Here is a 16,723-nt window from a genome sequence, read left to right on the forward strand (position 1 = left end):
ATGTTTTTATAACAAACACTGTTTTAAGATTGCAATGAATAATGGATTGTTCTATTTGTTTGTGTTGTTATTGTTGTGTCATAATGTCGTGAATGAAGATTTATTCGTTGACTGCAATGATGGAAGCAATCAAGCAATTTGTAAAGTTAAAAGTAAGTTAGGTGTAGAGATGTACCTATGTTATAACTCGACAGTGAGCATGAGGTGTATGAATACACCATGTGTGTCGGGTGTATAAGAAGACACCCATGTTATAACTCGACAGTGAGCATGAGGTGTATGAATACACCATGTGTGTCGGGTGTATAAGAAGACACCCATGTTATAACTTGACAATGAGCATGAGGTGTATGAATATACCATGTGTGTCGGGTGTATAAGAAGACACCCATGTTATAACTTGACAATGAGCATGAGGTGTATGAATATACCATGTGTGTCTGGTGTATAAGAAGACACCTATGTTATAACTCGACAGTTAGCATGAGGTGTATGAATACACCATGTGTGTCGGGTGTATAAGAAGACACCCATGTTATAACTTGACAATGAGCATGAGGTGTATGAATATACCATGTGTGTCTGGTGTATAAGAAGACACCCATGTTATAACTCGACAGTGAGCATGAGGTGTATGAATACACCTTGTGTGTCGGGAGTATAAGAAGACACCCATGTTATAACTTGACAATGAGCATGAGGTGTATGAATATACCATGTGTGTCTGGTGTATAAGAAGACAGCCATGTTATACCTCGACAAGGAGCATGAGGTGTATGAATACACCTTGTGTGTCTGGTGTATAAGAAGACACCCATGTTATAACTTAACAGCGAGCATGAGGTGTAAGAATACACCATGTGTGTCTGGTGTATAAGAAGACATCCATGTTATAACTCGACAGGGAGCATGAGGTGTATGAATACACCATGTGTGTCTGGTGTATAAGAAGACACCCATGTTATAACTTGACAGTGAGCATGAGGTGTATGAATACACCTTGTGTGTCTGGTGTATAAGAAGACACCCATGTTATAACTTGACAGCGAGCACGAGGTGTATGAATACACCTTGTGCGTCTGGTGTATAAGAAGACACCCATGTTATAACTCGACAGTGAGCATGAGGTGTATGAATATACCATGTGTGTCTGGTGTATAAGAAGACACCCATGTTATAATTCGACAGTGAGCATGAGGTGTATGAATACACCATGTGTGTCTGGTGTATAAGAAGACACCCATGCTATAACTCAACAGTGAGCATAAGGTGTATAAATACACCATGTGTGTCTAGTGTATAAGAAGACACCCATGTTATAACTTGACAGTGAGCATGAGGTGTACGAATATACCATGTGTGTCTGGTGTATAAGAAAACACCCATGTTATAACTCGACAGTGAGCATGAGGTGTATGAATACACCATGTGTGTCTGGTGTATAAGAAGACACCCATGTTATAACTCGACAGTGAGCATAAGGTGTATAAATACACCATGTGTGTCTGGTGTATAAGAAGACACCCATGTTATAACTCGACAGTGAGCATGAGGTGTACGAATACACCATGTGTGTCTGGTGTATAAGAAGACATCCATGTTATAACTCGACAGGGAGCATGAGGTGTATGAATACACCATGTGTGTCTGGTGTATAAGAAGACATCCATGTTATAACTCGACAGGGAGCATGAGGTGTATGAATACACCATGTGTGTCTGGTGTATAAAAAGACACCCATGTTATAACTCGACAGTGAGCATGATGTATTACAGGCGTGCCAAACATGCCATGGGTAACGAATGGAAACACGGCACCCAGAGCAACCTTTCTTAGCAGCAATTGGTTTCTGTACGAAGAGAATGGTTTGATTGAGATTGGGCTTAATGTTACATGGTACCAAAATGGTAAGTACATATATTCTATGTCATAAGGGTCTTTGAGGCAAACCTGAGGCCGGGGATGTAGGTATATTACCCCAACAACCAGGGTGCCACCATCTAGAACCCACTAAGGCAGTTTGTACACTTAATCACATACAATAACTTTAAAACAGCTGAAGTTTTTGACCAACATATCGAAGGATATGTTCTTGAGCTGACATCATCGATGGCAAGTGCTTGGTCTTCTAAATGGATTGTTCATGCTACTGTTCCATCAGAAAGCATAAGGAAATATGAAAATGTAAGATCTTTAAATGTTTATAAAAATCTTGGTTGGTTTTGTCATTTATATCCTTGTGGGTGGAAACTTGAGTGACTTATCTATGGTTGCCACTCCCGTGCCCACAGTGGAGTTGCTGAAACTATTGCAGTGTGTGGATAAGCAGACATGAATTTTGGTTGGTTTGATCATTTATATCCTCGTGGGTGGGAACTTAAGTGACTTATCCATGGTTGCCACTCCCATGCCCACAGTTGAGTTGCTGAAGCTATTGCAGTGTGTGGATAAGCAGACATGACTTTTAGTTGGTTTGGTCATTTATATCCTTGTGGGTGGGAACTTGAGTTACATGAATTTTAGTTAATGAAACATCCAAACAATTTTTATTTTTAGATGGTTTTCAACTATCATGGGTTCTACCACAACAGTAGTAACTTCTTTAGAAATGGAAGAACTTATTTCATTCAGTTGTTTTCAATGCCGGTGTATAACCAAGACAACGCAGCAATTTATGATTCGTGTGAAATTGATGTACCAGGTTGATTGTTATAATTTTGTTTTGAAAAATAAATTTTTGGTGTAGTCCTGTGGGGTAAGATAAGACACCTTTAGCATATCATATCCAAATATCCTAAATGTGTTTTAAACCACTCACAATGGACTGTGGGAGTCGTGAGGATACAGTTTTTACGGTTTAATTCTTAGAATGTTTTTTGTTTACTTCTTAAAAGGATGAAAAAATAGAATGAAAAATGTGCCATCTTCCCCCACCTTACTTTATTTATTTTTTACTTTAGCTGTTGTAAAATAAAAAATATAATAATAATTTTTTAAGCTTAATAAAAATGTAAAAGAAGTTAATTTAAAATATTTGCACACTTGTCATCTAAAGCCACATATTTTTTTTAATCAATTACTCTAAGTAATTTATGTCAGATTAAATCGCCATAATTTATTTTTTTATTCAATATGTTTTAACGTTTTTACAAATTCCCTTCCATTCATTGTTTTTATTGTTTTTATCTAATCTTTGCTAAATAACAATTCCGATTCTCTTTATTACGTTGTTTAGTTTATAGTTTTTATAAAAATTAAAATAGTTAAATTAAACAATTTTTTTACCAACAAATTTTAATAACATTTACAAAGCATGAATCTAACTAATACTGCTGTTTTTTTTAAAATAAAATCTGTAAGTTTTTTATAAAATTTAGTTTAAATTTATTTTTAATAAAAATTATTTTAGATTGCATTAATCGGGAAATGGCTGAGTCATCCGTCTGTATTGATAATGAAGTTGATGATTATGATGAGTCATATTTTGATCTAGGTGAGAAATGCAGTGTCATGGTAAAAATATGAAGAACAAATTGTATAGTTACAAAAAAAAATTTGAAGCAAAATTTGCTGCTTGCAGCCAGATAACATACTGCATGGCAAATATATGTCGGTGAAATAAAATTATCCTTCTTTAGAGAAAATAAACTTAATTGTTTTATATATTTGTGTTTGCCAATTTATGTTTAGGCAGAATTGTTTGATATATTTTTTTTAGAATATTGTTTTGGTGTTTTGAATAAGTAAAACTGAATGTATCTTATGTTGTATATTAAAGTTAGGATGTTTATATTAAATGTTTGCCTATCCACACACTGTAATAGCTTTAGCAACTCAACTGTGGAAATAGAAGCTCGTAGTTTTTTAACAAATAATTTAAAATACATTTATTTTAATCAAATTTTCGCTAAAATATTTTTTAAAACATTTTTTTAAAAACATTTTTACGAAACATTTTAACGAAACAGATGAACCAGACCCAACAACCCCACCAAGTGATAAAACCACTCAAGACAACTCGTTGTATTTTCCCAAAAACTTGTTGTTGTATATCGGACTTTCATTGTCTCTAGCACTCATAGTGGTCATTTTGGTATTTCTTATCAGGAACGTTTTTAAAAAGAAAAGAATGGAGAAAAGTAAAATTTTTAGATTTTGTAAATAATTGTTGAAAATTTTTGTGTGAAGAAGTATTTTAGTTAATAGAAAAATGTAATATTTGCTATTTTTTAAACCTATAAATATTTTTTTTCTTTTTTTTCCAATTCATGTTATAACTGGTTATTGCACTGCTATGCAAGAATAAATAGGATACATACATGGTAATTAAAGCGGGCACGAGGTAAATGAAACAGAACACCTGTTGTTGCCCTGCCATGCGAGGATAAATAGATTACATACGTGGTAACTTGTAAGCGACCACAAGGTGAATGAAACAGGACACCCATTTTATAACGATTGTCGTTGCCCCGCTATGAATGTAAGTAATATTTATTTATTAACAACTTATTTTAAATCTTCCAGGTCCAGTTCTCTTTATTTGCAGTCGTGATTCAAATTACGGTGAAGTTACGTCATGTTTAGCAAGCTTCGTGAAAACATATTCAACCAGAGAAGTTGAATGTAACATGTGGCATCTAACCGATCAAAATATCTTGGGGTGGCTGCATAGGTGGTTAGGGGTTGCTGCTGATGTTGTGTTAATTTATGGACGAAAGGAGAGAGAAAATTTAGAAGAAGGCAGTGCCAGCAATGATCTTTTTGTTCTCTCTTTGCGGAAACTAAAAGAAAAAGAAAAAAAGTTTCATTTGGTTGGCTTTGAAAAAAAAACTTTGAGAGATTTTGAGAAAACTGGTTTGGAGAAAAAGTTTCTTTTGGTTAGAGATTTGGGAATTTTTTTCCAGGATATTGTTGGAAGGTTTAAAGCTCATTCTGAGGACCAGCTGGTGACACTAGAGAGACTTATTAAGTGCGCTGTTGAAGTTGAAACAGCAAAAAAGGAAAATTTCGATCGAGATTCCGGTTTCTCTTTAAAAAGTGAGAGTGGGAGGGATGAGGAGAGAGAGTGGGAGGAAAATGAAAGTCACGAATCTACTTTTGTTTTTGATTCAACGACAGATTATACAAGCACAGATATTAGTGTCTCGTTATTGTAGGCCAGATCTTCTGAACCAGAGGCCGTAGGCCTTTTCTAAAAAGTGCCAACAAAATTCTTGAAAATTTGTGCCATTTAAACAGCTGTGATAAACTACCTGCATAATATTCATTATAACTTTTTTGTTGAACCATGTTGCACAATCTGCTAATGAAGTTTTTTATTTTGCGAATCAGAAATTTTTAAAACATTCCAATTTTTTTGGAGTTTAATTTTTGTCGTTTTATTTTCACTGATGCACTAACTTTGCCATGGTTTTATATCGTGAGAAATTTTTTCTTGCCTTTGCCTGAAAACTACCTGCCTTTTTATTTCTGTAGTTTAAAGTAGTTTTATTTGTGTAGTTTATTTTACATCCTACTTTCACATTTTGATGCAAAAAATACACATTTTCTGGTCACTTTTAATATAATATAGGACACAAACTGTCTGTTTTTAAAAAATGCCGAAACAAATTATTAAAAATTACAAAAAATTTTGCAAAAATAATAAATTTGTGGTAATTTGGCTATTTTTTAGTCTTTTTTGCCGAAACGTTTGAAAATGACGACATGTCGTGTATATGCGCCATTATATTTGTAATGCACCTGTTAAATATTTGCAATAATAGCATATATATATAAACGTAGTTTATATTTTGTATGTTACCATTTTTTTATAATGTTAGTTGCACAATGTGATTTTTTTTACAATGTTCACAACATATTTTGCAACTTTATATTCCTATATTAGTAGTAAAATTGTGTGGCACCTTAAAATACTTGCCACGGCCTAGTTCCGTGGTATCTCTTGCCACAGAAAGTAAAACCCCAATGTTAAGTCACATGCCATTGTACTCTTTATAATTATACACAATATATGTTGAAATTTCTTATATTACTGCAGTAGTAAATTTGAATGACACCACAGATTGCATGGTGTGGTGCCATGGTATCTACTCGGTGCCGTGGTATCTACCCGATGCCATGGCACAGTGGTTAGTGTGCCTATAAAATGAAAAAAATGATTCAGCCTACAAAGTTACATTCAAAAAACTTGCAAGTGGGCACAAGGTGTATGAAACAAAACACCTGTGTTATAACAACTGTTTTTGCCCAAAAAACGATAAATAAATTACATTAATTTAAAACCTTACAGTTAGGGTAGTCTAACACATGTTGTGCCTGTTCTATTTACATGAGTTATATACATCTACAGTTTACACACAATATATTGTAAAGTAACGTAACCTACACATTCCAAATTTAACTTCTTTATACTGTCATTCACAGACTGCCAATTTGAAATGCTAAAATGCAAATATATTCTTTCGTTGTTTTGTCTTATAAAAATATAAAAAATATATTCTTTCGTTGTTTTGTCATGCAGTTATACATACCCATTCAAAACTGCTATTTTATGCAATATTGTCTTTTTACCTTTTAGGTAAATAGGCCGAAATATAGAAATGAATCGTATATTCTGTATAAAGAAAAAGACAAAGGGAAAAAGAAACTATAAATAGGTAATTATCTTTATATTTATTAATGGTAATATTATGAATTTGGTGCGGTGGCTCAGTAGTTAGGGACTTGGATTATAATACTGGGTCTGATTCTCAATACTGATACCAATAACAGCGTAGGGGAGACTTCGGACGCGGGGATACTTCGGACCATGTACATGACGTCACAATAGAGCATTGTGATATCATTATTAACAAATCTTATTGTTTCCATTACAAAGCAGCATAATGTTTGGGGGCATGCACAGTTCAACCGATTAGTTAAAATAAAAAAAGTTAGTTTAACAGAAATATCAACTTTTTAAGTTTTTGGTTGTAAGGGTATAGTTTGGTTACTGATAGCCGAAATTAATTCTTTTGCGGTGGAAGTCGTAGTTTAGAAGCAACACTTCAATAAGCACACCCCGGACATGTCCGATGTTACCCCGGTACCGGGGCAACACCAGACACTTGAGAGCCTTCGGAATTTGACCTTTTTCATGTATTTCTAGTTTTCTTTGGCATGCGACTCTCCTACCCTTTTTCGGCAAAGGATCACCCTTTACAACAAACTAACATTTAAATTCATGTGATGCATATAAAAAAAATTATTAGCAATTTTCAAAAAAACGTCCGAACCATCCCCGGTCTCCCCTATGTGTGCTTGGGCAAGATAATGAACAGACATTGCTTCACAGTGGTTAATAATGGGTTGTAGCACCCTGGTTGTCGGTCTCTCGACAGTGAGCATGAGGTGTATGAATACACCATGTGTGTCTGGTGTATAAGAAGACACTCATGTTATAACTTGACAGTGAGCATGAGGTGTATGAAAACACCATGTGTGTCTGGTGTATAGGAAGACACTCATGTTATAACTCGACAGCGAGCATGAGGTGTATGAATACATCATGTGTGTCTGGTGTATAGGAAGACACTCATGTTATAACTCGACAGTGAGCATGAGGTGTATGAATACATCATGTGTGTCTGGTGTATAGGAAGACACCTATGTTATAACTCGACAGCGAGCATGAGGTGTATAAATACACCATGCGTGTCTCTTATACAAGACTAAACTCCATGTTGTAACTCCATAATGAAAAAGTCGTAAAAGTTTATGTTTGCCCAAGTGTTTGAATAGAAGCAACAAAACCTTTGTGTAGGGAAGAATTGCAAACGTTACAACTCAGTTGTTTTGTTCAGTTCAAAGTTGTTTGCTTCAACTAGACAGTAAGCTAAGGGTCTCAGCTTTGGTTTAACGATTAAAACTTAAAAAAAAAATTTAGTTCAAAATTATAACAACTAGACAGTCAGCAGGAGGAGTGTAACTGTTTAAAACTGTTTTAACTTTAGGAAAATAATGTTAACTTTATGGAGAAAAAACATTCCGAATTTATTTAGTATCTAGACAGTAACTGATAAAAAGTTTTAATGTTATAATGAATAAATAGAATAAAGTCATTCAGATATATAGGTTAAGACTAAAAAATAACAATGTTTTTAAAACCAGCAAACATTTAAATATTTTAAACAAATTGTTATCATTCTAAATACATGAATTCAAAATTTCACATACAAGTTTTTTTTATTAATTCTGTTCTTTAGAAGTGTTGCCTTTTTAAAACAAGGGTTAAATTTTTAATTGCGTAACACTGATATATTTGTATTTTTAAATTTATTTTTATATTATCTTACTTATTTGCATAACATTTAATTCATTTGCGTATTCCTTTATACAACATATATATTTCTTTATATGCTGTCATATTATAATTGAACATAGCTTGTATATTTGCATAATATCTGATTAATTTGCATATTTTCTTACATTATATACTCCCTATTTACTTCCATATCTTATTGATTTGCATTTTATCTTTAAAATAAAAAATATCGAACCTGCTTCCCAACCACTAAGGTGAAAGCGCTTGTTAATAAATTTTATTTTTTCTTGGAATGTTATTTGTTGATTGCCAATATCCCTCGAACTAAGGATAAAACAAGGGACAAGTTACATTCACTAAGCTTAGATAAACTTATAGTGTAAAAGCAGACAATCTATATATAAACAAAGCAGTATCTCAAAATCTATGATTGTCACACGCTGGAAACACCATTGTAAATTGTTTCTATCAATTCAAATTAAAAACAACACAGTACTGATTCTGTTTTGCAAAGTTCAAGAATTAAAATTTTGCATCTTTTACAGTTGTTCATTGGTCAACATTGTAATGATGATTTGGATCAATTTGATTGTTTTGTTCTCGCTTTTACGACTCACTAGATGCCAGCAGAGAGTTGAGTGCATTGATGAAGCAAATGTTAAGTCGGATACGCATTGTGTTGTTACCAGTAGGTGGCGTTTATTTATGTTTGACAGTGAGCATGAGGTGTATAAATACACCATGTGTGCCTGGTGTATAAGAAGACACCCATGTTATAACTCGACAGTGAGCATGAGGTGTATGAATACACCATATGTGTCTGGTGTATAAGAAGACACCCATGTTATAACTTGACAGTGAGTATGAGGTGTATGAATACACCCTGTGTGTCTGGTGTATAAGAAGACACCTATGTTATAACTTAACAGCGAGCATGAAGTGTATGAATACACCATATGTGTCTGGTGTATAAGAAGACACCCATGTTATAACTCGACAGCGAGCATGAGGTGTATGAATACACCATGTGTGTCTGGTGTATAAGAAGACACCCATGTTATAACTTGACAGCGAGCACGAGGTGTATAAATACACCATGTGTGTCTGGTGTATAAGAAGACACCCATTTTATAACTCGACAGTGAGCATGAGGTGTATAAAACACCATGTGTGTCTGGTGTATAAGAAGACACCCATGTTATAACTTGACAGTGAGCATTAGGTGTATGAATACACCATGTGTATCTGGTGTATAAAAAGACGGCAATGTTATAACTCGACAGTGAGCATGAGGTGTATAAATACACCATGTGTGTCTGGTGTATAAGAAGACACCCATGTTATAACTTGACAGCGAGCATGAGGTGTATGAATACACCATGTGTGTCTGGTGTATAAGAAGACACCCATGATATAACACGACAGTGAGCATGAGGTGTATGAATACACCATGTGTGTCTGGTGTATAAGAAGACACTCATGTTATAACTCAACAGCGAGCATGAGGTGTATGAATACACTGCGTGTGTCTGGTGTATAAGAAGACACCCATGTTATAACTTGACAGCGAGCATGAGGTGTATGAATACACCATGTGTGTCTGGTGTATAAGAAGACACCCATGATATAACACGACAGTAAGCATGAGGTGTATTACAGGAATACCAGACCGAAAACAAGATTGGTCGACCGAGAATGAAAAACCGGCAACGAAACCGGTGTCGTTGAATGTAACTTCCGCTTGTGAGGAATTTTATTCAGATCCTGATTATTTTCAAAGTGATTGCGATAAGCCAATGTACATTAGTTGGATGCATTATGGTAGGTTGATGTGTTAATGAAAAACTAGTTAATGTTGTGTGTGATTATGATTAGCAACTAATGTATTCAGTTCTATAGCAAAGTGATTGGCGTACATGCCTCTGCCCGGAGTTACAGGTTCAAGGCTCTATGCTGCCATCATTGTATGTGACTTTGGGCAAGACACTTAACAGATATTGCTTCAACCCGGTGGTCACTAATGAATTGTCCAAAATGAAAGACATAAAAAAAATCCATTACAAAAATACAGTAAAATTGTTGTAAATATATTCGGTTTTAAATACAAAAATGCTCATAATAACACAGGAGTTCCGTTCCATTGTGCTCGCTTACGAGTTACCATGTGTGTAAGTTGGTGGGTTAACGCTAATTGCTAAAAAAATGTTGTGCACAAGATTTTGTAAGCGTGTGATTGTTATAATATCTTTACAGTGAATAGTGTTCGAAATGGGACAGTTACCGGCTTCATTATTGAAATTTCTGCAACAGAAGCCATTTTGTTTCGTGTGAATGTTTCAAGAGCAAGAGAATATTTCCTAACTAAAGAATTTCCTGAAAATGAAGTAAGTTCATATTTAACATGGGTGTCTTCTTATACACTAGAGCAATGGTTCCCAACTCGTTTTTAAGGCGACTCGTTTTTAAGGCAACCTATTTAAAAAAAATTTGTTTCGGGAAATTCTTGCGACCCAAGCATATTGTAGAATATTTTAAAACCCATACAGTGACAATTTTCGTTTCTAAATGTTCCCTTGACCTCACAGATACCCACTGTTTAATTTTTTTGCAAAAATGTTGGGTGTTCGTGTCGAAAATTTACTTTGAAAATGCGCGAAAACATGCTTTGTCCTCGTTATTTGCCTGACCTGTGTAAGGTTACCGATTTATTTTGTCATTTTAGCAATATGTTGCGTCACAATAGTGATATATTACGTACGTTACTGCACATTATAATCTGGTTTTCACAGTGTTTTATGTAAAAAGCCCTTAACCCAGCTCTAACTCTTAACCCCTTATGTGCATAAGTAAAAAACAAATATCCAACCTGTTTTCAAACACTGGCAGGGTAAACATTCAAGGGAACAATCGCTATTATGACGTAAACAATCGATGTGTGAATTGCTATTAATTGCCAGGTCAGACAATTGGTGATGCAATGAATCCACATGTGAATCCCTACTATTACGTAACAAACAGGCTACTTAGTGCTTGGTTGAGGAAAACATCATAAATATGAATCACTTCTACTTCTGTAACATATTTAGGTTGTTCACTACAACCTGTTGGAATGTTTAATAGCCAACCCAACTATGGGTCCCACCCCACTTGTTTGGAACCACGGCGCTCGAGACACATGATATATTCATACACCTCATGCTCACTGTCGGATTATAACATAGGTGTCTTCTTATACATCAGACACACATGGTGTATTCATACACCTCATGCTCACTGTCAGATTATAACATAGGTGTCTTCTTATACATCAGACACACATGGTGTATTCATACACCTCATGCTCACTGTTGAGTTATAACATGGGTGTCTTCTTATACACCAGACACACATGGTGTATTCATACACCTCATGCTCACTTTCTAATTACCTAACACTACACAGCTGGTGCAATTCTTATTCACAACTCCTCCACCAAACAAATGGAAGCATCTTATACATAACATCATAGTGGAACCAAAACCAACATACAGTTCCACAACGGAAGCTTTATGGGTCTTTTGCACTCTTTCTTTTCAGTGGAAAATATACCATTGTACATCAGGTAAGAAATTGTAAGCTACAAGATTTAGGGCTTACTGTGGTGGCTGCGATTCAGTGTGTGCCCGTAACTGGAGGATCCCAGGTTCAAGGCTCACTGTGGTGGCTGCGATTCAGTGTGTGCCTCGTAACTGGAGGATCCCAGGTTCAAGGCTCACTGTGGTGGCTACGATTCAATGTGTGCCTCGTAACTTGAGAACTGGGGCTTTAAAAGTTTTACTCTTTATTAACCGATAGTTGTAACTAATCCAGATGATATGGTTTCACTTCCATATGATGATGAAGGAAGACCATCCGGTGAAATTGACAATCAGAATATTGAAGAGATAACCCCGGAAACTGATACTTCAGGTGAACAAAGCTAACTCATGATCAGCAGATGTTTCGGACAGTGACTTGGCGGATAGTAACCTCTTTTACACTGATGATGGATCAAGTTACTGTCTGGATACTAAACTCATGATCAGCAGATGTTTCGGACAGTAACTTGGTGGATAGTAACCTCTTTTACACTGATGATGAACCAAGTTACTGTCTGGATACTAAACTCATGATCAGCAAATGTTTCGGACAGTAACTTGGCGGATAGTAACCTCTTTTACACTGATGATGGACCAAGTTACTGTCTGTATACTAAACTCATGATCAGCAGATGTTTCGGACAGTGACTTGGTGGATAGTAACCTCTTTTACACTGATGTTGGATTAACCTTAATTATGTTTTACAGTGAGAGTTTCATTCTATGTTGTCTCATGCATCTTCGCACTACTTTTGGTGGCAGGTAGGGCATTTTACTTAATTTAATTAAATATTAAAAATGGTTAAATATAATTTTATACAACCCAATATTTACAGGTAGTTTGTGGTTGATGAAAAAGTTCTTGGAACAAAGAAAGAAGAAAAATGAGAGTTTAGGTAAGTATGTGTGTCTGTTGTACCTATGGTATAATTTGACACAAAAACAACATTTAATGAATGAATTGAAATATTGAATATAACTTACTTTATCATCACATGCCGGAAAACAACAGTCATTATAGCACGGGTGTTCTGTGTTATACACCTCGTGCCCGCATATGGGTTATACATATTAACTTATTTATCCACACATGGCTAAAAAACGACAATTGTTATAATTCAGGTGTTCTGTTTCATACACCTCGTGCCATCCTACCAGTTACCATGTATGTAACTTTGTGGGTGATTATTTTTTACAGTTTTTTTTATCTTTTTTTTATGGCTGATAATTGTGAGAATCCATTACTGACTAGCGGTTGGCGCAATTGTCACTAAGTGTCTTGCGCAAGGACACATACGCCCACAATGGTAGCAGTGATGAGGCTTGAACCCATTAACCTCTGGGTTATAGGCAGGTACGCTAGCCACCACTGATTTAATCAATTTAATTTTCCAGATGACACCAAATTCATGTTCCTGTTAAGTCCGTTGGAAACAGATGATGAATATAAAGATATCTCAAACCGTGTAGTCTCCTGCCTTCAGAAAAACAATATCAAATTTAACCTTCATTGTTCTCTGAAACGAGGGTTTGAACCAAGTTGGTTCCAGATGAGAGTCGAAAAATGTAATCATATTGTTTTGCTTTTCACGCCAGCGTGTGACAGTTATTTAGAAGAGGAAACATTTCAAAACGATTCCTTTTCAGCGGCTGTTAGCTACGCCAAGAATATTTCATTAACAGATTCAAAAAAACGTCTCACTGTTTGTTACTTTGGAGAGGTGTCAAGAAAAACAGTTCCGAAGTTTTTGAAAAATTTCAGAAATTTTGATATGGTGTTTGAGTTGGACAAATTTGTCCAACATCTTTGTGGAAAAAAGTGTAAAAATTTTAGCCCCAAAAGTGGGGTTAATTCTGGTGGGGCGAGGCTCGTTGAGAGTTCATTTTCATGTTCCGCACCAGTAGTTTCTGCAGTCAACCGTGAAGAAATAGAAGTTTTTATTAAACATGGAGCGAGACCGAAACTTAAATCATTGAAAAAACAGTGTTAACGAAAATCATTTTAAAGTGCTGGCTAAATTAGTATTAAAACGCGTTGACAAAGTTAGTTTTAAAGTGTTGGTCCAATTAATTTTAAGTGTTTACAAAATTAATTTACAGTGTTGACCAAATTGATTTAAAAAAGTGTTGACCAATTTGAGACATACAATGTTCTGGAACATTTCACAGTGTATGCTTTTTACTTTTTTTACTGATTATTGATATAAATAACCCTTGTGTATTGTTTACCCTCATGTACGAAACGCCTGCTGTATTTGTCTGTGTTCGGCTGCATGTCTCTTCTTTAAATTGATTGTTTTATTAAAGTTGTAATTTTAATTTAAAGCTTTTCCATGTTATGTTTCACTAGTAATTTTTAATTATTTTTTAGGCGCAAAATTTTAACCCCGGCGTTACAAAAGATAAGATTTAAAACAGAAACCTTGAGCAAATAATCCCATATGTTATGTTATCATGCATTGATTTAGTTTGTTTTATATTTCTAATGTATATACAGTTGCTGAGTTGCACAAACGTTTTGTAACACCAGTTATCCATGTGTTTAAGGCTGTAGCTAATATTGTTCAGTATTTTTTTCATTGCAGTATTATTAATGGCAGTTTATGAAATATATATTGCATTGTTGTTGTTTAAAAAATGCAGTGATGACCAAATAAATTTTACAAATACAGTGATGACCGGACAAATTTTACAAATGCAGTGATGACCAAACAAACTTTACAAATGCAGTGATGCCCAAACTAATTTTACAAATACAGTGATGACCAAATAATTTTTTTAAATGCAGTAATGGCCAAAAAAATTTACAAATACAGTAATGACCAAACTAATTTTACAAATGCAGTAATGACCAAACTAATTTTAAAAATACAGTGATGACCAAACTAATTTTACAAATGCAATGATGACCAAACAAATTTTACAAACGCAGTGATGACCAAACAAATTTTGCCAATGCAGTGATGACCAAACAAGTTTTACAAATACAGTGGTGACCAAATAAATTTTACAAATGCAGTAATGACCTAACAAGTTTTACCAATGCAGTGATGACCGAACCAAATTTGTTTCAAAAATGATATTTTTTAATCAAACTAAAAATTATTTTCGAGTTTTTTTTAATAATTTCGAAATTTTTGTATATATATAACTTTTAAGTTTTGGTAATCATTTTTTGTGACCTAGAACAGAATATACATTTAAATAAAACAAAAATATAAATATTTTTCGAATGTATTAATTCATTAATCCAGTGGGGAAATTTACAAAAAGTAACACAAGAACCAAAACACAAGGAATTAATGTAACATAATATCCCTGCTTTGTACCTTAACAATACAGTGGAAAGACTGTTAAAATGTTTTTGAAGCCCAAGAATGTGTTTCAACAGACGTAAAATTTATGATGAGGTTTTCAGTAAAATGTGTTACACCACAATTTGTTTGTAGAAATTATAACAGGTTTTACTGTTAGTTTTATTAAAAAAAGATCAACTTGGAATAATTAAAAAGTGTAACTTATTCTATTTCTAGCAATTCAGTTAATATGTTAGTTGAAAAAGATTGGTTTCATTTAGTGATTAATTATCTAGTCATTAATTAATTTGGCTTAATATGCGGTAATTTTATTAGTAACTATGAAAACCTAAGTCCTGTTTTATTCAAGGTTTTATATCTTTAACTGTGTTTTGAAGATGTTATTTTGGCTGATGATGTTGATTCTTATGCAAGTGTCGTTCAACCAAGCCAAAAACTTGGTGTTCCAGTGCAATAAAGAATGTGGGCTTGATAGAGTTGTGCAACAACAAGCTGAAGATATAGAGTTTTCTCAAGAATGCTCAATAACTAGTAAGCAGAAGCGGTTTATTGTAATAGATCTTATGATAAGCAAATGTTTCAAACAGTTGAGTCCAATGCAACTTATTTATCTGCATGTGGCCGAAAAATGACAGTGGTTATAACTTGAGTGTTCTGATTCATACACCTCATGCCAGCTTATGAGTTACCACGTATGTAACTTATTTATCCGCGCATGGCGGGCAAGGACAGTCGTTATAACACGGGTTTTCTGTTTTTATACACCTCGTGCCTGCTTACGAGTTACCACGTACTTTTAATTAACTCTGTAGGTAATCATTTTTTGTTGAGAATTTTTTATGTGTGGCTGATAATTTGGATAATTCATTAGTGACTACTAGGTGGAAATACAACATGGTTTTTAAACCAAGTAACCAAAAACTTTTAAATGATATAAATGGCCTTTTCAAACGTTATATTGGTTGTCAATTCCTTACTTTTTCAAATGAAACCAACTATAAATAAAGTGTGATTTTGTTGTGAATACCTGTTTCACAATGCATATTTGCAGTACTTCTGGTTACGACAGTTTTTACCATAGGAGGAATTTTATATCTATTCAAAACAGATGAAAGCAGCTTTGTCTATACTAATGACCTCAAAGTCAATATTAACATGGATGAATTGAATGGAAAGTGTTTAAACTAAAAATCAATAAATAATTTATAAATTATGTCAATATGCCAAATCGCCTCTAAATATATTTATTGAGATAGCCATTATATTTTCGCACTGCAAATTATTGAAATATTTAATTTTATAATTTATATTTCAATACAAAAATTAAAATGCATTTGTAGAGGTATTTGTATCGTAACCTAATGATAATGGGTCCCACGCTGCTACCATTGTGGGTAAATGTGTCCTTGGGCAAAACACTTAACGGCAATTGCTTCAACCCAGTGGTCACTGATAGGTTGTCCAAATTATCAGCCATACATAAA

The 16,723-nt window shown here is 34.3% G+C and overlaps 3 protein-coding genes and 1 long non-coding RNA gene across 4 annotated transcripts in view; 3 read left to right on the forward strand and 1 right to left on the reverse strand.

The window, feature by feature from the left end:
* LOC149725540 (uncharacterized) lies at nucleotides 1-6,585 on the forward strand. The gene is made up of 7 exons (XM_089891336.1): nucleotides 1-152; nucleotides 1,776-1,907; nucleotides 2,057-2,184; nucleotides 2,557-2,701; nucleotides 3,410-3,493; nucleotides 3,969-4,139; nucleotides 4,525-6,585. The coding sequence occupies exons 1-7, from the start codon at nucleotides 35-37 to the stop codon at nucleotides 5,154-5,156; spliced, it is 1,410 nt and encodes a 469-aa protein (XP_089747462.1). The 5' UTR covers nucleotides 1-34; the 3' UTR covers nucleotides 5,157-6,585.
* LOC149725541 (uncharacterized) lies at nucleotides 6,520-14,597 on the forward strand. Its single transcript, XM_089891337.1, has 9 exons — nucleotides 6,520-6,659; nucleotides 8,851-8,993; nucleotides 9,965-10,126; nucleotides 10,559-10,689; nucleotides 11,747-11,906; nucleotides 12,155-12,253; nucleotides 12,631-12,684; nucleotides 12,759-12,818; nucleotides 13,318-14,597. The coding sequence occupies exons 2-9, from the start codon at nucleotides 8,873-8,875 to the stop codon at nucleotides 13,911-13,913; spliced, it is 1,383 nt and encodes a 460-aa protein (XP_089747463.1). The 5' UTR covers nucleotides 6,520-6,659; nucleotides 8,851-8,872; the 3' UTR covers nucleotides 13,914-14,597.
* The window catches only part of LOC149725542 (uncharacterized), a 17,269-nt gene continuing 7,388 nt past the window's right edge, over nucleotides 6,843-16,723 (reverse strand). Inside the window, exon 2 of the long non-coding RNA XR_016386374.1 lies at nucleotides 6,843-15,731. This is a non-coding gene — a long non-coding RNA (uncharacterized LOC149725542). The remainder of the gene's footprint in view (nucleotides 15,732-16,723) is intronic.
* LOC149725543 (uncharacterized) overlaps nucleotides 15,617-16,723 on the forward strand; it is a 6,347-nt gene continuing 5,240 nt past the window's right edge. The window contains exon 1 of the mRNA XM_089891340.1: nucleotides 15,617-15,770. Coding sequence (XP_089747466.1) covers nucleotides 15,617-15,770 — 154 coding nt within the window. The remainder of the gene's footprint in view (nucleotides 15,771-16,723) is intronic.

Source organism: Ciona robusta, chromosome 13, assembly GCF_009617815.1.
Source record: "Ciona robusta chromosome 13, ASM961781v2".
Lineage (NCBI taxonomy): Eukaryota > Metazoa > Chordata > Ascidiacea > Phlebobranchia > Cionidae > Ciona > Ciona robusta.

Excerpts from the sequence above, each read along its gene's own strand:
- LOC149725541 (XM_089891337.1), top strand. The coding sequence starts at position 8,873 with ATGATGATTTGGATCAATTTGATTGTTTTGTTCTCGCTTTTACGACTC. Across the intron at positions 10,690-11,746 it reads AAGAATTTCCTGAAAATGAA|CTGGTGCAATTCTTATTCAC; the intron begins GTAAGTTCATAT and ends AACACTACACAG. Across the intron at positions 11,907-12,154 it reads AATATACCATTGTACATCAG|ATGATATGGTTTCACTTCCA; the intron begins GTAAGAAATTGT and ends TAACTAATCCAG.
- LOC149725540 (XM_089891336.1), top strand. The coding sequence starts at position 35 with ATGAATAATGGATTGTTCTATTTGTTTGTGTTGTTATTGTTGTGTCAT. Across the intron at positions 1,908-2,056 it reads TGTTACATGGTACCAAAATG|CTGAAGTTTTTGACCAACAT; the intron begins GTAAGTACATAT and ends ACTTTAAAACAG. Across the intron at positions 2,702-3,409 it reads GTGTGAAATTGATGTACCAG|ATTGCATTAATCGGGAAATG; the intron begins GTTGATTGTTAT and ends AAATTATTTTAG.